This window comes from Perognathus longimembris, unplaced genomic scaffold (assembly GCF_023159225.1).
Source record: "Perognathus longimembris pacificus isolate PPM17 unplaced genomic scaffold, ASM2315922v1 HiC_scaffold_5325, whole genome shotgun sequence".
Classification (NCBI taxonomy): Eukaryota; Metazoa; Chordata; class Mammalia; order Rodentia; family Heteromyidae; genus Perognathus; species Perognathus longimembris.
In genome coordinates, this window is record NW_025960740.1 from 38,331 (window position 1) to 60,765 (window position 22,435).

Here is a 22,435-nt window from a genome sequence, read left to right on the forward strand (position 1 = left end):
TCCTAAGTAGCTAGAATTACGGGTGTGCGCCACCAGAGTCCAGCTTTATTTTTTCATTTCTGTCTAAAGTTTTAGTATGAAATGGGTTACTATAAAGTATTCACTTGTCCGAGACAACTTCTTACCTGAGCTCGCTGAGCTCCTTCTGCTAGTCTTGGGCTGGGAACGGAAGGGAGGGTCTTTCTAGAGCTGCGTGTGATGGAACACTCAGTAGGCTTTGTGTGTGGAAGGCCGAGCAATTCCTGAGTGAGCTAAGGAATCGGTCCTGGTGATATTTCTGACTGTTCAGAGGCCTCCTCTGTGTTCTTTCAGGCTCTGACGTGGCCAGCCTAGACAAATTGACCTCAAGGGAGAAAATGGCAGTGTGCAAAGTCTTCACCAAGGCTTCTAAGTGTCTTGAAGGAAGTCTTAGCTATACTCAGGCAATTTTAGCTCAAAGACGACCAAATACGCACATATACCTACTCCTTGCCCCCCCTCCTGTGTCTCTGTTTCTCTGGCTTTGTATCTCTCTGTCCCTCTGTCTGTTTTTGTCTCTGTTTCCAGGTCCCTCTGTCTCTGTCTCCCTCTGTCTCTATCTCTCTCTGTCACACCCATACAATACACACACACACACACACACACACACACACACACACACACAGAGAAATGCATAGCAGTGAAAGAAGAAGCTACCAAACATTCTTACCCACTTTTCCATTTTTAGATCTCCATGCCCTAAAAAGCTGTCTGAGGACAAACAATTAGCATAATGGACATAGTCAAGTCTGAAAGAATAGTCTAAGTCCCTTTGCATTGTTCCCCACTTTAGTTCAAAAACCTTTCTGTCACCTCCTAGACACATGGACATTTTGTTCTTGTCAGCAATGGAGAACTCAGTACGTTTCCAAGTCTGATCTCTTATCAATGGAAAGAGAGTCTCCAAGAGCCAGGAAGTCACCAAGCTATACTGCTGTCACGTCTAACCTGCGTTTTGTGGCAGGCGTCGGGCTTCTGGTCGTGCTGGATGTGGCTGTCGCGTAGGGGCAGGGGATCATAGCACCGGTGTGAACGGGGGAACGTCGGTCTTTCCTGGATGGAATGGGTGTCATCTGGGAAACAGCTGGGTTCTGAAACAGAAAGTGAGCAGCGCAGATTTGCCTGGGAGGGAGAGAATGCGTCCCCGTGCCTTCCTTCCGGGGCCTTAACTTGGATTTCAGGAGTGGGACGGGGGGAGGGCAGGGCTTGCAGACACCGGCCTAGGGAAGGACGCGGGAAGCGCCCTGCAGAGAACAAGGAAGGAAGGCAAGTAGTCCGTCTTGAAAGCAGTGTGACCTGGATTCCTAGTATGCTTTGTCTTCATTTCGGACTTGTCCTTCTGAGGTTTTGGAATGTCTGGCCAGCGGCACGATGGCGTATGAGGACTGATGTTTACGTCTCCCGGGGCATTCGAGGGAGCCTGGTGCCCACCGAGGCCCTGTGGGCTTCAGGGATTACCGGGAGAAAGCGAGTGTGTCTACGGGGACCCGGAGCTCGGCCTCGGCGGTCCGCCCACGCCCCTCCCCATGGTGAGTCACCCGGTGCTGCTGTCCTTTTATTGAGCAAGCTTCTGGAGCTCCTATAAAAGTAATCTCTTAAATTGTCCTGAAATCTGTCTCCTAGTAACTTTCACCCACAGGACGTACTCCTTCCTCTCAAGAATCACAGAGCTGGGCTTGCTGGAGCACACCTGTGATCTCGGCAACTTGGGGGTGGAGATGGGAAGATGGAGGTCCAAGGTTAGCCAGGGCAAAAAAACATCAGGCCCTTTCTGAAACACAGCGTAAAGCAAAAGGACTGAGAACGTAGCTCAGGCAGTAGAACACTTTCCTAGCAAGCACTGAGGCCTGAGTTCAAACCCCAGGACCACCATTTAAAAAAAACAACAGAGATGGGAGGTGTGGCTCAGTTGGTGGAGCACCAGCTAAGGAGCAAAAGCATCAGGGACTGAGTTTGAGTCCTGGTCTCAGACCAAAAGAGAAAATAGCCACGCAGAATACTCCTGGCCCCACAGCCGTGGACTGCGGAGCGCGGCACTGAGCATCACACTTGCTTATTTACGTTATGGCCGCACTTACAGACAAAGCAACTGACGCCAAGGGAGAGAAAGTATTTCCCCAGGGCCAGCTCAGTGGCAGGATTTGAACTCAAGCAGTCTATGACAGAGTCCGTGCTGAAATTCTCCCCCAAACTCTGAAGTACTACCTGTTCCGTGGCAGCTCCATCTAGATCGTGGGCCGGTGATCTCGCCCCCCTGGGCCTTTTTGAGTCAGGCTGAGCCCCCCCCCCCCCCCCCGCCATCCCCATTCTCTTTGTGCACCAAGCAGGTGGAAGGCAGCCCTGGTCAGTTGCTCCTGAGGAGGGCCTGAGAAAATGTAACAAATGCAACAACCTGTCCTACTTTGTCACCTAGGGCAGCCTCGGCGGAAGCCTCCGGAAGCACCATTTTAGCAAGCTTCCCCTCAGGAGGCTGTACTTTTCCTGTCTGTCCTCAACATCTCTTTTTGCCAGAACAACAGCCTCCGTTTTCCCTTCTGATAAATCTGGTCACCCTAAATCTGGGGCTTTGAGCACACAGGAGCGGCCGGCCCCACGCAGCCCTCATTGCAAAATGCAGATTCTCCATGGGCTGCTATTCTGGAGGCCTGCTTTCCTTCCCCCACACAGTGGTTTGCAGCCAGAGGGAGCTGGGATTTGGCAGGCAAAAGGTGTTGGAGAGAAGGTACACCTGGGCAGCCTTTGATGGCCACATCTGCCGAGGAGCACTGGGAAAGGCCTCCCCTGGTCCCCTCACGCCGGGCGTCAGCTCAGCCCACCCCCCCTGGCCATCAGCCGTGCCCACACAGACACGTGAAGCCTTAGGGCTAAAGAAGCCTGACTGGTTTTGTTCAGCTCAGTTTTCCCATTAAAAAAATTCGGCCCAGTAAACATTTGGAAAATGTTGCAGAACTGGAGTTAAAATGGGCACCCAATGGCCTGATAATACTTCCAGGGTTCTTACACTTTCCACTTTAAACTGTTAGGAACACGGAACAACTGGAACACATATCCGGGGGTTCCTTTTGAAAAGTCAGAAGGCCGGTACGCAACAGTGCGGTCTACGCGCACCTGTGACAAGGGACAGCGAGAGACAGGTCTGCGCCATCTCTTTGTTTTTCTCTTTTGTGCCATAGTGAGCTCGAACTCAGGGCCTCGTCCTGGCCTTCAAGCTCAAGGCTGGTGCTCTACTGCCTGAGCCACACCTTCATTTCTGGCTTTTTGCAGGTCAGTTGGAGATAAGAGTCTGTGGGATTTATCTGCCCAGGCTGGCTTCAAGCATGGCTCCTCAGATCCAGTCCACTGAGTAAGCTGGGATTACAGGGGGGAACCCCGGTCTGTCTGTGGGGTCTTCGGCCGGCCACAGCCACTGGCCTTGGCGGTGGTCGGGCAGCCCCCATCATGAGGTGCTCATGACAATCCTGAGGCCTGGGAAGGGCCGGCACTTGTAAGATTCTGGCCTGGGAATTGCAGGACGAGTGTGGGGAGGGGTGGAGGGGGGCAAAGGCCGCGGGGAGCGGACACTGTCTTTCCGAGACCTAGAGGTGTCCCGGCCGACCCCAGGCCTCAGTTTCCCCGCGCCGGATCCACCCCCCTGGGCTAGAGAACAGTCTGCGCGCCCTTTCCAGGGCTGGCGCGCGGTGACGCGGAGATTCCACGAGGGAGGGATTTCGGCCTGGGCCGTTCCGGGATCGCCCCGCCGGATTCCGGGCAGCGCAGCTCGCTCTCCTCGCGTCCCGGCCCGGCTGGGCTGGCCGGGGTCCGTGCGCCCCGCCCCGCGGCCCGGGCCCCGCGCCCAGGGCGGGGCGGAGCGGGGCGGCGTCGGGCCGGCCCCGCCACCGGGGGGTCCGCGGGCAGATGTCACCGCTTCCCCCCTCGCCGGCCCGCCCCGGCCCCGGCTCCCTCCCCTCCCCTTCCCTTCTGGGGTCCGGCCCACCGCCCCGCGGGGCGCCCGACGGTTCCGAGTGGCGGGGCGGGGCGCGGGGCCGGCCGGGGGTGCCGGGGTCGGGTGGGGGGCGTGGAGGGGAGGGGAAGCCAGGGCCGCCCGGGCCGCCCGCCGGGAGAGGAGCTCGGCATGGTGGTGCGGAGCGCGCTCGGGCAGCCGCCGCGCCGCGTCTCGGGCTGGCCGGGCTAGGCTGGGGGAGCCAGGGCGGCGGGAGGCGCCCCGCGGAGGGCGCCCAGCTCCGGCCCCGACGACCCGGCCAGGCCCGGGGCTGCCCCTGGGGGCGTCCAGGCGGGAGGTCGGGCCGTGCGCCCCGGCACGCGAGGCATCGGGGCCCGGGGAGCCGTGCGCCCCGGCACGGGAGGCATCGGGGCCCGGGGAGCCGTGCGCCCAGGCACGCGAGGCATCGGGGCCCGGGGAGCCGGTGCGCCCAGGCACGGGAGGCATCGGGGCCCGGGGAGCCCTGCGCCCCGGGACGCCCGCCGAGGCTGGCGCCGCCATGCACGCCCTCACCGGCTTCTCCCTGGTCAGCCTGCTCAGCCTCGGCTACCTGTCCTGGGACTGGGCCAAGCCGAGCCTCGTGGCTGACGGGCCCGGGGAGGCGGACGCGCAGCCGCCGCCGCCACCCGCCCCGTCTCAGCCTCCGCACATCATCTTCATCCTCACCGACGACCAGGGCTACCACGACGTGGGCTACCACGGGTCGGACATCGAGACCCCCACGCTGGACCGGCTGGCCGCCGAGGGGGTCAAGCTGGAGAACTATTACATCCAGCCCATCTGCACGCCCTCCCGCAGCCAGCTCCTCACCGGCAGGTAGGGGGGGTGGGCAGGGGGCCCTAAACCTACCCAGACCCCCCTCCCCACGCCCTCGGGCTGGACCTGGGAAGCCGCGTGGGATAACTTTGCCTCCGTTGGGCTGGGACTTCATGGCTAACGTGCCCTGTCTTCTCTGGTCTACAGCCGAACGCTGCATCTGATCCTCTTGGAGCGCGCGCTCTCTTTTCCTCCTCTCTCTCTTGTTCTAGGACACACGCATTCCGCCCCATGTAGAGGAGACATGTAGTCATTCCTTTCTCAGAAAAACATGGCAGCCCTCCACACTGATTCTGAAAGCTCTGCCTACTGAAAGGACCAGCCTCTGTACATGTCACGTAACTCTCCCGAGACTCAGAGCCTCGGTTTCCTGGTCTTTGAGGTAGGCGAAGACGTTTCTGGTCAGAAACAAGCTGTGAATGAAGAACGAGTTGTGTGTTAAAACTCACACTGCTTGGCTGTCAGTAAGCAGCAGCTTGCGGAGGTCTGGACGGATGCGGGTCCCCACAGCTCAGTGATGACCGGACGAAGGCCGAGGGCGGCACTGGCCCGTGTGCCCTTAGGCTACCTGCTCGCCTTTCCAAGCTTCTCTATCTCGGCTGCGGAAGCCTCCCGGATTGGCTGGGAGGCCCAGAGGTGCTCCCTTCTCCCCAGGAGCTATCCCCAGTGGGGCACTGGGTTACGGGATGAAAAGAGCAGGGGACGGGAGGGAGGTGCAGAAGGCGAGGTCTGGCCACTTGGGGGAAAAGCCTCTAGCAGGGCTGAGCTCATCCCCTTTGGAAAGGGGCCAAGGCACGCTTTCTCCAAGTTCCACCCAGAGCCACGAGTGTGATCTCAGGACCCAGAGCCGTAGTTTTCCCTGTTTCCTGGATGGGAAACTGAGGCCTGCTGGCTTTGTATCCAGGTTCAGTGTCTGTAGGGGAGAGGTCGGAGAGTTCAAGGGCTGAGCAGGGCTAGGAATGGGAGGGCGGTGTCCCCCCTTCCCTTGAGCTGACACTCAGCATTTGGGTACAGCGACTGGGAGGAGGAAAAGGAAGGAGGAGGGTGAGGATGCTTTCACAGCTGAGGCCGTGGCGGTGGTGGTTGTGCACACTGGACGTTGACCGTCTCCTGAAGAGAGGGAGAAGGGCGCTGGCTGCCGAGAGTTTTGCAATCGTTAGCGTTTCCCTCCCTGGAGGGTGAGCGGAGACTGGGTCTGAGCAGTGGAGCGAGCAGCCAGCAGGGCGAGGCTCCAGCCCCGACCTGTGCGGTCAGCAGTGCACGGCACGGCGCCACGCAGCATCTGCCTGTCCGTCTCGGGCCTGCCTCCCCTCCTTCCCGCGTGGGGATGCATCCAGGCCTTGCGCTTGCTGTAACTGGAGAGAGCGCCGCAATTGCTTGTTGCACTCTCCTGAACATCGTCTTTGGTAACTCTTAACAGGTCCACCCACGGTAGGAGCAGTACTCCACCCCTCCCCGCCCCGTCCGGGGACGCTCAGCGGGGGCTCTTACCGGGTCTCATCACCGCTGAGCTTGAGTGAAGCTGGGGAAACTGTGTTACACAGAAATGTTCGCCTGGTTTGGGTGGACTTGGGTTCACAGCTCAGCCCCACTCCTGCCAGCTGTGTGATCTTGGCCTGGCCTCGGCACTGTTGGGATCCTTCATTCCATCTGTGCAGTGGGGGTCGTGATGGTCGTGTGTGTGTGTGTGTGTGTGTGTGTGTGTGTGTGTTAGTCTTCCCTGCTGTGTGTGTGATAGTCTTCCCTGCTGTGTGTGTGTTAGTGATAGTCTTCCCTGCTGTGTGTGTGTGTTAGTGATAGTCTTCCCTGCTGTGTGTGTGTTAGTGACAGTCTTCCCTGCTGTGTGTGTGTGCGTGTGCATGTACACACCGATACTAGGGCTTGAACTCCAGGCCTGGGCGCCATCTCTTAGCTTTTTCTGTTCTACTATTTGAGCCATGGCTCCACTTCCAGGTTTTTGCTGGTCAGTTAGAGATAAGCGTCTCATGGACTCTCCTGCCTGGGCTGGCTTTGAATAGCACCCCACAGATCTTAGTTACCTCAGCAGCTAGAATCACAGGCATGAGCCACCACCAGTTTTTAAAATAAGGATGGGAGATAATATATGTATGTGGTACATAGTGTTAAAAAGGAAACATAAGCAGAGCCCCTAGGGATGGTCTGAAGATGTCAGGTCTTAGGCTAATTTGGATTGGAGGTGGGGGTGTGTGTTGGGATTCCGACACACTTGTGAAGTTTCAGACTTCTTATTTACTCCGAGTCTTCTTAAGAGACCCTGAGCACCATAGATCCCGGATCATATGGGGCCTTGACCACCGAAGGGGGAAGGAGGAACGGGAATTTGGGATTTCGCTAACGTTCACTTACTCCCGCCTCAGTGCGCCCGTGCAGGCGAGCTGGCCGGAGAGGCCGCGTGAGGACCCGGGGGGCCGGGGGGCCGGGGGGCCAGCCTCGTACAGCGCGGGGACCCGGCTGGTCTTGGGGATCTCCCGCGCCGGCCAGCTCCCTCGCGCACACAGGCCAGCTGACGCCCCACGCGGACGGGAAGGGCAGCCGATCGCCGGGAAAGAGTCCTGCCGCCCCGACCCCGCTCGGATTGATGTTCGCATCTCGGTTCCGCCCGGGGCTGCTGCGTGACACTGGGCAGGGAAGGCCCTTCCCTCCCCTGACCTCAGTTTCTTTTTAAAAAAGCAGACGGGGTGTGGGAGGTATGGGCTGGATGGCCGGGAACCTGTCAGTGCGATACAGCATCTGACAGCGAATCCCAGCCCCCGTCTCCGTGGATAAATCGAGTAGAAGAGTTGGTTCCTCTCAGGCCCTAAAGCTCTCGGAGTGCCATCGTTCAGTTACTCACTGACTCATCCACTCGTTTGCTCCTCCACTCTTCTACCCGTTCACATACCCGTGCGTTCATTCCATAAGTAACTGCCTAAGCCTCACGGGGCTGCTAGGAACGCAAAGCTGTGCAAATGGCAGTCCCGTCACCTACCAATGTGTGCAGGAGCTTGTACAAGTGAGTGTAATCTGATAGCCAAATAGGACGGTGGGAGGAGAGTCATGTGAGACCTGACAGCAGAGGTCGCCTTTAGGACGGACTTTGAGGGGTGAAGAGGAATTTGCCCGTGAGGGGGGCTCTGGCTGCAGGCCTCTAGCAAGGGTGGCAGATAGGGTTTCGGGACTCTGAAGTCAGGAGGCGGAGAACTCGGAACACAAAGCCCACCCCAGCTAGAGCTATGATTTAATTTTCTGGGCCTCGGTTTCTCAAGTTGGGAACTGGGAATAATAACATGTAGGATTTCGTTTGGGTGAAGATTTAGAGCGCTGCTGAACACACTGTGTATGCTTGGTGTTAGCTATTGTTCTTAATGTTGTTTTGCCCTGCTGGGACTGACACTGGACGGATTCTCTACCATTTAAGTCACAACGCTAGTCATTTCCTGTTTTGTTTTTTTTTCTGTGATTAATTGGAGATAAGAGTCTCAAGGACTTTCCTGCCTGGGCTGGCTTTGAACCACAATTTTCAGATGTCAGCCTCCTAGCTACTAGGATTACAAGCATGAGCCACTGGTGCCTGGCGCCATTTTGTTTTTTAGACAGGGTCTTTCTGCTCCCTTTGCCCAGTGTGGCCTCGAGCTCATCATCCTCTGGTTTCCATCTGTCTAGTCGCTAAGCTCACAGGCGTGCACCACCGCACCTGGCTCGGCGGTCATTCCCGACCTTCGTTCAGCTCTTCAGTCCTCACTCACCTTCCTCGCCGTGTGGTTCCCAGCATGGCCCGACTGGTCCCCGCGTCGGTCTCATCTGCGGAACCACAGTGACGCCTCCTTCCGCGGATCTGAGGGCTCAGCGCGGGGGCGCCCCGGAGGCCCTCGGGGGCGACCCGGTGCGGACGGTCGCCGGTCTCCGCTGGCACTGGGCCGCAGGCCACCGCAGGGCGGTTCTGGGGGTGGGCCGGCGGGAGGAAGAGCAGCCCGTGACTCACCTTCCCTCTCCGCCCCCCCCCCCCCCCCAGGTACCAGATCCACACGGGGCTGCAGCACTCCATCATCCGGCCCGCGGCAGCCCAACTGCCTGCCCCTGGACCAGGTGACGCTGCCGCAGAGGCTGCGGGAGGCGGGCTACTCCACGCACATGGTGGGCAAGTGGCACCTGGGCTTCTACCGCAAGGCGTGCCTGCCCACGCGCCGGGGGCTTCGACACCTTCCTGGGCTCGCTCACGGGCAACGTGGACTACTACACCTACGACAACTGCGACGGCCCGGGGGTGTGCGGCTTCGACCTGCACGAGGGCGAGGACGTGGCCTGGGGGCTCAGCGGCCAGTACTCCACCCTGCTCTACGCGCGGCGCGTCAGCCGCATCCTGGCCAGCCACAGCCCGCGGCGGCCCCTGTTCCTCTACGTGGCCTTCCAGGCGGTGCACACGCCCCTGCAGTCGCCCCGCGAGTACCTGTACCGCTACCGCGGCCTGGGCAACGCGGCCCGGCGCAAGTACGCGGCCATGGTGACCTGCATGGACGAGGCGGTGCGCAACATCACCCGGGCCCTCAAGCGCTACGGCTTCTACAACAACAGCGTCATCGTCTTCTCCAGCGACAACGGCGGCCAGACGTTCTCGGGGGGCAGCAACTGGCCTCTGCGGGGCCGCAAGGGCACCTACTGGGAGGGCGGCGTGCGGGGCCTGGGCTTCGTCCACAGCCCCCTGCTCAAGCGCAAGCGGCGCACCAGCCGCGCGCTGGTGCACATCACGGACTGGTACCCCACCCTGGTGGGCCTGGCGGGGGGCGCGGCGGCCGCGGCCGAGGGCCTGGACGGCTACGACGTGTGGCCCGCCATCAGCGAGGGCCGGGCCTCCCCGCGCACCGAGATCCTGCACAACATCGACCCGCTGTACAACCACGCGCGGCACGGCTCCCTGGAGGGGGGCTTCGGCATCTGGAACACGGCCGTGCAGGCGGCCATCCGCGTGGGCGAGTGGAAGCTCCTGACGGGGGACCCCGGCTACGGGGACTGGATCCCCCCGCAGACCCTGGCCGCCTTCCCGGGCGGCTGGTGGGACCTGGAGCGCATGGCCGGCGCCCGCCAGGCCCTGTGGCTGTTCAACATCAGCGCCGACCCGTACGAGCGGGAGGACCTGGCCGGCCGCCGGCCCGACGTGGTCCGCACGCTGCTGGCCCGCCTCGCCGACTACAACCGCACCGCCATCCCCGTGCGCTACCCCGCCGAGAATCCCCGGGCCCACCCCGACTTCAACGGGGGTGCGTGGGGGCCCTGGGCCAGCGACGAGGAGGAGGAGGAGGAGGCGGAAGAGGAGGAGGAGGAGGAGGAGGAGGAGGGAAGCAGGGCTCGGAGCTTCTCCCGGGGTCGCCGCAAGAAGAAGTGCAAGCTCTGCAGGCTTCGATCTTTCTTCCGTAAGCTCAACGCCAGGCTGATGTCCCATCGGATTTGATGGGTGGGGGTGGCGGGGACCTCGGGTCCCTACGACTCGTCCCCCGCTTCAGCCTGGCCCTGCGCCTCCTTAGGGAGAGAAGCCCGAAGACGAGCCTCCTTCCGCAGGGGAAAGGGGGCGTGCCGAACCCCACCGAGGAACGGGGTGGAACTCAACCAGACGGCGTGGCCGCTCCGTCCCGGTCCTGCCGGTCCACTGACTCGCTCCGCGGCCTCAGCTGACCTCCGCCGGCTCTCGGCCCCTCTCCCGGTCTGGGAGCGGAGCTCCGTGGCTCGCCCGGGGCTGGGCTGGGGAAGATGGCTGGGCTCACCACGGACAGCCGCTGGAAGGCCCGGCCTCCCCGCACCAGGGGAGGACCGGGTGGAGGGCGGTCCGGGCTGGAGGCTGCCGGGAGCCCCGCCACCCGACCGCCTGGTCGGGGGGGGGCCCTTCCAGAGCCGAGGGCGGAGGGGCAGGGCCTTCGCTGCCGAGGCCAGTCCCGGGCCACGGGGGAAGGGCAGTGGCGCGGCGGCGCTCTGGTTCCCGCCCCCTGGCCCCCAGGGAAGCTGGCCGGACCGGCGGCGGCTTCGGCTTTGGGGGTGGTGGACACAGCTGTGAAAAAGAGTCTCTGAACCCATCGCCTCTTCGGAGCTGGGGTGTCGTCCTTGCCCCCTGGGCCTCAGTTTCCCTAGTTATAAGCGGGGATGCTGGTCCCGGAGCTGCCTGCCTCGCGGAGCTGCAGACGACGGGCCGTGGTGATGGGGGGGGGGGGCTGTACGTGCGATTAAAGTGCCGTTCCACAGAGGAGAGGACGCAGCGCTGTGTGTGAGCACCGTTTGGGGGGCGCCTGTGTCCTGGGGCAGCTGGGGGCTCGTGGTGGGCTAGTGCGTGAGCCTGACCAGCAGGCCGGGAGGGCCTCGGATTTGCTGCGTGACCTCAGGTGCGTGCCCGAGCCGGTCTGGGCGCCGGGATGAGGTCCGGCTCCCCTCGACCCGGCCGTGCTGAGCGCGCCCGTGCGTGTGCGTGCAGGGGGCTCAGCTCAGCCGGGGGGGTGGGGGAGGGGGCGGAGGAGAGGCGTGGGGGCCGCAGAGCCTGCTTGCTGCCTAGCACGGCCCCCTCCGCGCCCGGCGCTGCGCACAGCCCCCTCCGGGTTCCAGTCGGCGCAGTGTGTGTAGGCGAAGGCCCTGCTGTGAATTTTGAAAATAGTTATTTTTGTCGCTGGCAAAGGAGGCCTGCTAGGACGCATCGGCTTGTGGATGAGCGCGGTGGGTGGGGCGGGGTGGGGCCGCGGGGGCTTCTCTGTGGGTGGCGACCGCGGCCTGGAGCGGGGGGCCGGGCTGGGCGGCAGCGTGAGCAGACCCTCGTGGGCTGGGGTTCTAGTTTATGTTTTTCCCTCTGCGGCCTTTCCCCGCCTCTAGGGCCGGCTGCCAGGGCCGGGGTCACGGCTGGCACGGGGACCCCGGCACTTTTACCGGCTCAGGAGACGTCAGACGGCGCCGTCCAGGGCGTCCTGTTCAGGACACGCCTGCCTGATCCAGGCGCACAGGCCGGGCCGGCGGGCGGGGGCAGCCAGGGTCCCGGCAGCTGGGGCGAGCCGAGTCTCCGGTGCCCCCCGAGGCCTGCTGGGCTGGCCCTGCCCGGTGGCCCAGGCTCCGGCCTCGGCCTCCACTTCCTGTCTCACGGTGTCCGACTCTAGGGACCAGAGAACAGGGCCATCCATAATCCGGATTTCTGTGGTTCTCTGGTGCGCCAGGGTCTCTTCCTTGTGGCCAGCCGGGCCCCAAACCACGGAGACCAGCCGGGCCTGGGCTGCCGCCTGGTCCCGAGGAAGGAAGCGTGGGCGGCTCTCCCCTGACGCGTGTCCTCCTCCCCGCGGGCACTGGCACGCGCGAGCCCCGACTCAGTCCTGGGCCTGCGGCCTGGTCCTGAGCGCGGCAGGCGGGCGCGGCCGAGTGGCGAGGCCTCTCCGGTGGCCTTGTCTGAGAGGTTCTGTCTGGCCGTCTAGACTGCTCGCCTCTCCTGGCGCTTGTGCCGGGCCCGTGGCTGGCACTGCTGGACACGCGCTTTCAGCCCCGAGGAGGAAGAGGGGCCCAGAGATCCCTGCTGCCGCCCTGTTTCTTCCTTGGCTGGGCCCAGTGGCAGCAGACCTGTCCGCTGGAGGGACTCGAGGCAGCGACGGTCTGTCCCAGGCTGGGTCCTGACTGCAGAGAGCTGGGTCTGGTCACGGGTCCTTCACACCTGCCTGGGCCTGGTCACGGGCCCTTCACACCCTGCCTGGGCCTGGTCACGGGTCCTTCACACCTGCCTGGTGACGGGTCCTTCACACCTGCGGGGCCTGGTCACGGGTCCTTCACACCTGCCTGGGCCTGGTCACGGGTCCTTCACACCTGCCTGGGCCTGGTCACGGGCCCTTCACACCTGCCGGGCCTGGTCACGGGTCCTTCACACCTGCCGGGCCTGGTCACGGGTCCTTCACACCTGCCGGGCCTGGTCACGGGTCCTTCACACCTGCTGGGCCTGGTCACGGGTCCTTCACACCTGCCCGGGCCTGGTCACGGGTCCTTCACACCTGCCTGGGCCTGGTCACGGGTCCTTCACACCTGCCTGGGCCTGGTCGCGGGTCCTTCACACCTGCCCGGGCCTGGTCACGGGTCCTTCACACCTGCCCGGTGACAGGTCCTTCACACCTGCCTGGTCACGGGTCCTTCACACCTGCCGGGCCTGGTCGCGGGTCCTTCACACCTGCCGGGCCTGGTCGCGGGTCCTCCACACCTGCCGGGCCTGGTCACGGGTCCTTCACACCTGCCTGGGCCTGGTCACGGGTCCTTCACACCTGCCGGACCTGGTCACGGGTCCTTCACACCTGCCTGGCCTGGTCACGGGTCCTTCACACCTGCTGGGCCTGGTCGCGGGTCCTTCACACCTGCGGGGCCTGGTCACGGGTCCTTCACACCTGCGGGGCCTGGTCACGGGTCCTTCACACCTGCCGGGCCTGGTCACGGGTCCTTCACACCTGCCTGGGCCTGGTCACGGGTCCTTCACACCTGCTGGGCCTGGTCACGGGTCCTTCACACCTGCCTGGTCACGGGTCCTTCACACCTGCCTGGGCCTGGTCACGGGTCCTTCACACCTGCCGGGCCTGGTCACGGGTCCTTCACACCTGCTGGGCCTGGTCACGGGTCCTTCACACCTGCGGGGCCTGGTCACGGGTCCTTCACACCTGCCGGGCCTGGTCACGGGTCCTTCACACCTGCCTGGGCCTGGTCACGGGTCCTTCACACCTGCCGGACCTGGTCACGGGTCCTTCACACCTGCTGGGCCTGGTCACGGGTCCTTCACACCTGCGGGGCCTGGTCACGGGTCCTTCACACCTGCCCGGGCCTGGTCACGGGTCCTTCACACCTGCTGGGCCTGGTCACGGGTCCTTCACACCTGCCTGGTCACGGGTCCTTCACACCTGCGGGGCCTGGTCACGGGTCCTTCACACCTGCCGGGCCTGGTCACGGGTCCTTCACACCTGCCTGGTCACGGGTCCTTCACACCTGCGGGGCCTGGTCACGGGTCCTTCACACTTGCCTGGGCCTGGTCACGGGTCCTTCACACCTGCCTGGGCCTGGTCACGGGTCCTTCACACCTGCCGGACCTGGTCACGGGTCCTTCACACCTGCTGGGCCTGGTCACGGGTCCTTCACACCTGCGGGGCCTGGTCACGGGTCCTTCACACCTGCCGGGCCTGGTCACGGGTCCTTCACACCTGCGGGGCCTGGTCACGGGTCCTTCACACCTGCGGGGCCTGGTCACGGGTCCTTCACACCTGCCGGGCCTGGCTGGTGACCGGCCCTTCACACCTGCCGGGCCTGGTGATGGGTCCTTCACACCTGCCGGGCCTGGTCACAAGCCCTTCACACTTGCCTGGGCCTGGTCACGGATCCTTCACACCTGCCTGGGCCTGGTCACGGGTCCTTCACACCTGCCGGGCCTGGTCACGGGTCCTTCACACCTGCTGGGCCTGGTCACGGGTCCTTCACACCTGCCGGGCCTGGTCACAAGCCCTTCACACCTGCCTGGGCCTGGTCACGGATCCTTCACACCTGCGGGGCCTGGTCACGGGTCCTTCACACCTGCCGGGCCTGGTCACAAGCCCTTCACACCTGCCCGGGCCCTGGTGACGGGTCCTTCACACCTGCCGGGCCTGGTCACGGATCCTTCACACCTGCCGGGCCTGGTCACGGGTCCTTCACACCTGCCCGGGCTTGGGAAGCATTTCCTGCTCTCAGGGCCTCATGGCTCACTCGGGATGGAATCAAGAATCCTGGCCATGCCCCAAAGGGAGGAGAATCCCAGCATGAGAAGGAGCCCTGAGCCCGGCCCTCGGGCGGGGCTGTCCTCGCTGCCCGGCAGCCCCGGTGGGGGCGGAGGACCCGGGACGGGACGGTGCGGTGGAACCACACAGGGCCGCGGGTGGCAGGTACCTGCACTGCCCATGTGTCCTGGGAGGTCTAAAGAGAACAGTCGGACTGCTTAGCGAGGGCCCGACTCTGAAGGAGCATGGCTGCCCTGCAGGTCCTTTGGGTCGGTCGTCCCTCCCTTCCTGGACGGAAGTAGAGGCCGCGCTGGGGGAAGGCCTCTCGCAGGCCCACCTGACGGCAGAACTGGGATCCCTAGCCGCACAGCACGAGGCACGGCCTCGGAAGCACTCGAGGAGACAGCGTCCCCCGACCCGCACTTCCCCCTCTGCTCCCAGCCTGGCCGCGCTCACGGTGCCCCGTTCCCCTTCCTCCCCCTCACCCCCGGCAGGGTCGGCTCGCTCCCACTTCCCCCTGATCCTGCCACCCCCCCCCCCCACACGGCCGCCATTAGCGGGACAGGCCCCTGGAGGACCCTTCCGCCGGCACGTGTTCTGTGGTCCCCGCTCAGGCCCCGTAGGCCCCCGTGACGCCCGGACACACGCGTGTGAGCACACACGTGGTCTGTGGAAGGTGGGGTTTGAGTTGGCTGTCCCAACGTCACCAGAGCTCGGATCATCAGCTCAGGAACGCAGCCAGGTCTTGCCGTTTGCATGCTGCACCCCAGGCCTAACTCAGCAACCTCCGGGGCAGCCACGCATCCGCCCCCCCCCCCGCCCCCGCCCCCGGCCTGCGCACCCAGGCCTGGTCTCGAGCACGGAGCACGTGGTACTGACCGGGGCACACGTGTCTGCAGGGCCCCGGGGACCGGGGCGTCTGGCAGGAACAATCCTCCTGATGCAATCATCGGCTCATTCAGCGCCACGCGGGCCCCGGCCGTCTCCAGCTGCCTGGCTGGCTGGCGGGCGAGCGGCAGGCCTGCTCTGCAGAGTGGCAGTCACAGTCGGTAGCGGGTGTCCCCCGCGGGCGGTGCCGGAGCCCCGACCCCGGGCTCGAGAAGGCTCAGGGCTGGCTTACGGTGGCGGGCCAAGGCGGCCTCTTCCTCATCACCCTCCGCGTCTCCCTTCCCCCGCCCGGCGATTTCCATCATCAGACAGATCCCCAGCCCTGCCCCTCCCCCGGCACTGCGGTCAAACGAGAGGAGAGAGGCAGAGAGCGAGAGACGCGAAGGAAGGGAGGGGGAGCAGGAGCAGAGGTGAGGAGGACTGGAGAGGGAGGACTGCGAGTGGAGGAAGAAAGGAAGACGAGGGAGGGCTGGGACCAGGAGCAGCAGGCGGGGGTGACGGGTGGGGAGAGAGGCTGAGATGGCTCTGTCGCCCCCGTGATGCCTGCCAGAGGCCTTCTACACCGAGTGTGTGCGTGTGTGTGCGTGCGCGCGCGCGCGTGCGCACTTGAACTTGAATTCAGGACCCGGGCGCTGTCCCTGAGCGTTGTTGCTCAAGACTAGCGCTCTACCCCTCAAGCCACATCTCCACACCCAGCTTCTTGCTGGCTCCCTGGAGGTAAGACTCTCTGAGATTTCTGCTTCGGCTGGCTTTGAACCACGAGCTTCTGATCTCGGCCTCCCGAGCGGCCGGGATTGCAGGCGTGAACCGCCGCCTCTTCCCTCCGCGACTTCAAGTCACCCCGGAATCCCTGCTGACCTCGGAGCTGCTCCACCTCACCGGGGGAGCCAGGCCCAGCGGGCTAGCACCTCCTTTGTCGAGGATGTTACGTTACTATTACGACAGCCCTATGGCAATTGACTTCTTCCCTTAGTCCTTTCCCCCCAGTGCTGAGGCTTGAACCCACAGCCTCGTGTGTGCTAGGCAAGTGCTCTACCACACAGCTGTACACTCAGCCCCGTTCACTGGTGTTTTAGGGGGTGCAGTATGCAGATTTGAACTCTGTGTGTGTGTGTGTGTGTCCCGGGGCTTGCACTCGGGGTCTGGGCTTCTTCACTCAAGGCGACAAGGCTAGCATTCTATCACTTGAGCCATAGCTCCGCTTCCAGCTCTTTCGGTGCTTAATTGGAGAGAAGCGTCTCACAGAACTTCCTGCCGGGACTGGTTTTGAACTCTGATGCTCAGCTCTCAGCCTCCCGGGCGGGTAGGATGACGGGCGTCAGCCACAACCACCCGGCAAGCATGACTGAATTGTAAAGCACCCCTTTGGTTGGTCCCCGAAGAGCCGGAGGTCCCAGTGGCCTTTTCTTTTCCTCGCCCCGGGCTTCTGTTCTGCAGGAATCTCTACGGACGAGGCTGAGAGGAGGCGATGGCGCAGCCTCGGGCTGGACTCCGGGTAACGGCACCCCAAGTGCCAGGGTTGGGTGCTGGTTAGTGTGCGCTCACGAGGGTCAAAGAAGGTACAGGGAGAAAGGCTCTGTGATGACAGCACCCTCGGATGGGCACGCGCAGCAGGCTGGTCCCTGTGTGCAAACCCTTTAACCCCAGAGGCGGGGGATGACGGGAGGCGGGACAGGCGAGGGCCCCCCCAGTTTAACACAGGAACCAACGGGCCCAGAGGAGTGGGCACCCCACCTAGCAACCACGCGGCCGTGAGAGGCTGGCCGCCCGGCCTCTCCTGGACGGCGGGGGCTGCGGGCAGCCCTTCCCTCCCTGGGGCGGCGGGGGCGAGGAGGACGGCCGCGCAGCCTCCCCCGCCCCCCCCCCCGTGGCCCCCCGCGCCGCGGCCGGGCCACCGTGTTCTGTGCCCTGCCCCGCGGCCCGCCAGCTGCGCGCGGGCCTCTCCACGCTGCCTCGCAATTGCCACGTTGGCGGCGGGAGCGGGAAGAGCATTGTGTACGGAAACAAAACCGAGTGGTTTTTGCTCTTTGTGAAGGTGGTAATGGTGCAATTAGTGGCTCAGCGTCACCCCCTCCCTGGCTGCCTCTCTCCTTCCCCTCCACGCCCTCCCTCTTCCTCCCGGGAGGGGCGGCTGAGGGGAGCTGGCTCCCTGCTCCCCCCCCCCACGCCCGACTCTGGGGCAGAGGGGCAGGGGCCCCCGGGAGCTCTCGCGGGGGCTGGGAAGGCTCAAAGCACAGGGCGCGTCCCGCCCGCAGTGGCCCGCCGGGTCACTGGGAAGTGTACAGGGCTGAGCTGGAATCCTGCGGGATTGGGAGCCGTTTTCCTGCCCACACTCACGGGGGGGGGGGGGGGGGACCCAGGCTGGCCCAAGACCTCTACCTGGTGAGCTGGGACGTGGCCACTTTTCCTGCGCGGAGGGGTTACGCGCTAGGGTGGGCGTGACCACGGTCCCCCTTGACGCCTCCCTTTTCCTCTTCTAGAAGTTGAGACGCAACCTCGCGCTGGCCCTACAACCCGAGGCCTTCGCGACCCTTCAGCCGCTCCCTCTCGGCAAGAGGAAGCTTTATATCCCTGTTGTCAAGAGGAAAAAAGAGGTGGGGGAGGAGACCTGGAGCTGGGAGCCGGTGGCCGCTCAGGAGGCTGAGATCTGAGGATCACCGTTCTAAGCCAGCCCGGCCAGGAAAGTCCATGAGACCCTAATTTTCAATGGCTCACCGAAAAGCCATCCATGGAGCTGTGGCTGAAGTGGTAGAGTGCTAGCTCTTCTCACAAACGCTTAGGGACCGTGCCTAGGCACTGAGTTCAAGCCCCAGGGCTGGAGAAACAAATCAAACACAACACAGAAAGGGCCTGGAGATTCAACGAGGCCGGCGCTTACCCAGGGTTGGTTACTCGGCTAACAAATGGCAGAGCTGGAACTTGAACTCAGGTCCTTTCCTTCTCAGCCGACCTCCCGCCCCCAGCTGCCAATGAGATTTGCAGCCGCCAGGTATGGCTGGTGACGGGGAGAAGAGAAGCAGGTAGGGAAGGCGCTGAGGGGCTTTGGGAAGGAGGACGGCGGGGCAGGCAGGCGGGCCCACGCCACCGGCCAGGCCTCGCACGGGCTGGGCTGCGCGCATCCCGTGGCCGTGCTGCTTGCTCCTCTTACCTCGCCTTGGAGCACAGGCAGAAACTGGGACAGGAGCCCCAGGAGGCCAGATCGCCCGGCCCCTCTGGGGGCATGGGTGGGGGAGAGGCCTTAGAAGAGCTCTCAGGAGGGGCCTGACGGTCACCCCTGTGAGCGGTGGAGGTGATGAACCCCGTCCTGGGGTCCCCCAGATACAGCGACAGAGGTGGCAGACACTGAGGCAGAGGCCAAACCAAGCAAACAGAGAGACCACAGAGAGGAGCAGAGACCGCTTCCGAGGAGAGCGAGGGCTGTAAACCTTAGAACCCATCCGTTACCAGGGCGACGGGGCAATACCTGTCTCTCCGGAGGAGATGACGTTGCCAGGGTAACTACATCCTGTCTTTCTCGAGGACCATCCCCGAATGTGGCGCCCGCTGGCCGTTACTATGGCAACTGCCTCTTTGCCCCACTTAATCCCATCCCGCATGGCCGGGGATGGGGGAGGTGAGAAGAGCGATGACGCGGAGACGAAGTTCGTTCCACGCTGCCTTTCTGTGCCCCCTGCCCTCGGCCCCGAGCTTTGGGGTGCCGGGCCCACCGCCCCCGGACGCACGCAGCCCCGCGGCGCTCTGCGTGGCAGGGCGGCCAGCGCGACTGGGAGCAGGTTTCGCGGTGGAAGGCAGGCAGGCGGGCAGGTGTTGGGGAGGCAGTTACCGGGGCAACGGGAACAGGGCGTTTCGGAGGTGGTTGCCATGGGGACCTGGATGCTGACGAAGGCTCGCGAGGCTGCGAGCAGCCACAGTGCCCCGCTCAGAAGATCCAGGCTCTTCAGTCGAGCCGGATCTTCTCCCTGCGCCCTCGGCAGGCCGTGCGGGCGGGTGCGTGGCCCCGGGTTCTGGAAGCAGGACGGCCGTCTTCTAGTCCTGGTCCCCCATCCTCCAGCCTCGCCTGCCCGCCCAGAGCTAGCATGGCCACCATCACCTGCACCCGCTTCACGGAAGAGTACCAGCTGTTCGAGGAACTGGGAAAGTGAGTTGCGCCTCGTGCGGGGGGCGGTGGGGGGGAGTCCTGGAGGGTGAACGGGGTCAGCCAGCCTCTTGGGGGAGGGTGGAGGGGTGCCTGCGTGGCCCGGAGCTCGCCGTCACCCGGTGGCAGGCAGGCTGCACGGGTTGGGGGGACTCGCCTGTGCTCGGGGTGTCCAGAGTCAGGCGTGGGCACGTTTGTGGGTCCAGATGTGCCAAGCTGGCAGGATATATGCGCCCCTAAAGGTTACAGGTCCACAGCTACGTGAGCACGCGCGCAAGCACGCTTGACCTGGGCACCCTGAAATTCTTAGACACTCAGGGCTAACAGGGGATCTTCCTCACTCAGCCGAGTTCGATATCGAATCTCTTCCGTAGTTCCACTTGTATACCTCTAGTGACAGAGAGCTCACTACATTCTCCATAGGAGGCTCACTGTGTGGCCGCGGTGCAGACCGCCAACTTCTTCCTGTCAGCACATCCCTTCCCCACTTCCCTCTGCCCACCTCCTCCCATGAGCCAGGGTACTGGCGCAGGAGGGGTTAATAGGCCAGGCTGGTGCTGGGAGGAGGGGAGGGAGGATCTGCAGGCCATGGGGGTGTACATAAGCTGTGGTCTGCTGACAAAGTTGCTCATTTTCTGATGCCTCTGATGTCGATGCGAGAAGCACGGTTGGCCGAGGGGAGAGGGAGCCTCGGGGTGACCCAGCGGGGTGCGCGTGTCCGTGGGGAGAAGATTGCTGCTGCCCAGGGCTGGGCTGCTGGGCCACTCTGGGGTGGATGAAGGGTTGGGGAGTTTGGGGGTGCAGTGCCCTGCGTCCTGCGGGAGCGGCCGGGCGGGAGGAGGGGGCCCTGCCCGCGGGGAGGGGTCTGGACCTGTGTGCGTCAGGGAATACTTGAAGGAGGGGGTTGAGATGTGCGGCTATAAATGACTCTCCAGGGGAGTCGAGCGTGTTGTGTAAGAACCGACTCTGAGGTGCACTCGGGCGCATTGGAAACAAGTGTACCCACCTTCATGTATGCGTCTGATCTATGTGCCCTGCTTGAAAACACAAGCGTGCCAGCAACGGGGTGTGTGTGTGTGTGTGTGCAAGCAGACAGGGTATGCTGTTGGCTAGCGGGCATGGGCGTGAAGGGTGCACACGTATCACTGTGCGTGCACATGTGTGGCAGGTCGCAGCTGTGTACACACATCAGGAGGCACATGTGTGTGAGGCCTGGGTGTACAAGGGCTCACATATGAGACTTGGACATCGTGGTGACTCAGTGTGCACATCTGTGAGAAAACAGGGAGCGTGCACACAGGAAGGTGTGTGTGTGTGCACGTGAGTGTGTGCGCACACACGAGGCCTGGGCTTGGGGACTCGTGTGTATGTTGTACATGCATGTGAGCTCATGCTAATGTGTGCATATGTGTGGGAGGTGGGCTGCGTACACACACACACTTGCACGATCAGCCTAGCGCCCCCCCACACCGGTTCTCCTGTGTAGACACACACTCTTGTCTGCAGACTCCCTGCCTTTCTAAGTGTGTCTGTGTGCTGAAGGGGAGGGCAGGAATGTAGTCAGGGCTGCTCTGCTGACGGGGGCTGCCCCTGAAGCTTTCGCTGGGACCCCTCTCCAGCTCACGCCCAGGGTCCACCAAGAACTCCCCCCCCCCCCCCCAGCAGCCGGGAGCCGTCTTTCAGGAGGAGAGCCGGCCCGGGTCCCGGCAGGAGTGCGTCACGGAGCATGGCGGTGGAGTGAGCACGTGACTCAAGCATCCAAAGTGAAAACCAAGTTCTGAGTTGCCCTGGGAGGAGCTGGGTGTCATTACGAGTGGGTTCCGCGAGCTGGCTGGGCGCCTCCACCAGCCTGCCGGGCCCCTCAGCCTCCCGGGCCCCCGGAGGCGCCGGGGCGCGGGGCTGAAACTTCCAGGGAGAGGAAGCCCGGCCCGGCCCGGCCGCCGCGGGCACAACCAGGCCTCGTCCAATCCATTCCCAGAACCATCGGGGCTCCTAACCCTTTTTAGGTCACATATTCCTCCAGGAATCTGATGCGAGTCTGAAGTGACATTCCCCGGGAAAAGAGACGCACAAGCCTGCCGAACGTTGTCAGAAGCCGGCAGGACCGGGAGGACCGGGAGGACCGGGAGGACCCGGCAGGACCGGGAGGGCCGGCAGGCGGTGTGCTGGCCGGGGGTGGAGGAGGCTCGGGCGGGAGGGAAGGGGCCGGGGCGGCCGGCGGAGCGTCTGGGCTCCAGAAGCCGAGGCTCGTGCCGGAGGAGGCCTTCCACTCCTGCTCTGCACAACGGCGTCTGTGCGAGCGTCCGGGAGGGCGGGGGGGGGGGGCGGGTGACCCCCGGGTGACCCCCCCCCCGGCCCCAGCTGGGTTCCGTGAGGTGGTCCGTGGGAAGCCTGGAGTCCGGTGCGTGCGCGCGGGTCTCGAGTGGGCGCTGCTGTGGGGTGGATGCTGTCCTCCAGGGTGGGGCCGGGCGGGAGGCGGGGGAGCCTTCTAGATGTTTACCTTGCGCCTCGGCTGGCAGGCAGGCCCCGGGGCCTCTCGCGTGGGGAGGCCTGGGAGATGGCTGCAGGCCTTCCTCTTCCCTCCGTGGTCCCGGCTCCCCCAGCAAGGACGCTCTCCCCCCCACGCGGAAGCGGAGTCCCCTCCCAGAGCCCACCCTGGACGCCCCGGGGGGGGGGCTGGACTTCAAAGGGGACACGAGGTCCTGGGGCTCCTCTCCGGCAGGGTCCCGGAGCAGCCAGCTGCAGGGGGCACGACTGGGGCTCCGAGAGTCAGTCCTGCCTGCGGAGCTCTGGCTCGTCAGGGCGGCGCTTGCGGAAGCCGGGGTCAGGCCCATCACGTTGGGATGGTCGGCCAGCGGGGGACCCTGTGCC

The 22,435-nt window shown here is 63.9% G+C and overlaps 2 protein-coding genes across 2 annotated transcripts in view; both read left to right on the forward strand.

Annotated features, from left to right (window-relative positions):
- Positions 1 to 4,468: 4,468 nt before the first annotated feature.
- LOC125345127 (arylsulfatase I-like) lies at positions 4,469 to 10,259 on the forward strand. The gene is given in 4 exon segments (XM_048337368.1): positions 4,469 to 4,813; positions 8,826 to 8,865; positions 8,867 to 9,001; positions 9,003 to 10,259. Coding segments are annotated over 4 exon segments (1,749 nt in total). The 5' UTR covers positions 4,469 to 4,496.
- Positions 10,260 to 19,505: 9,246 nt separating this feature from the next.
- LOC125345128 (calcium/calmodulin-dependent protein kinase type II subunit alpha-like) overlaps positions 19,506 to 22,435 on the forward strand; it is a 47,216-nt gene continuing 44,286 nt past the window's right edge. Inside the window, 1 exon segment of the mRNA XM_048337369.1 lies at positions 19,506 to 19,567. Within this exon segment, the coding sequence (XP_048193326.1) occupies positions 19,506 to 19,567 (62 nt within the window).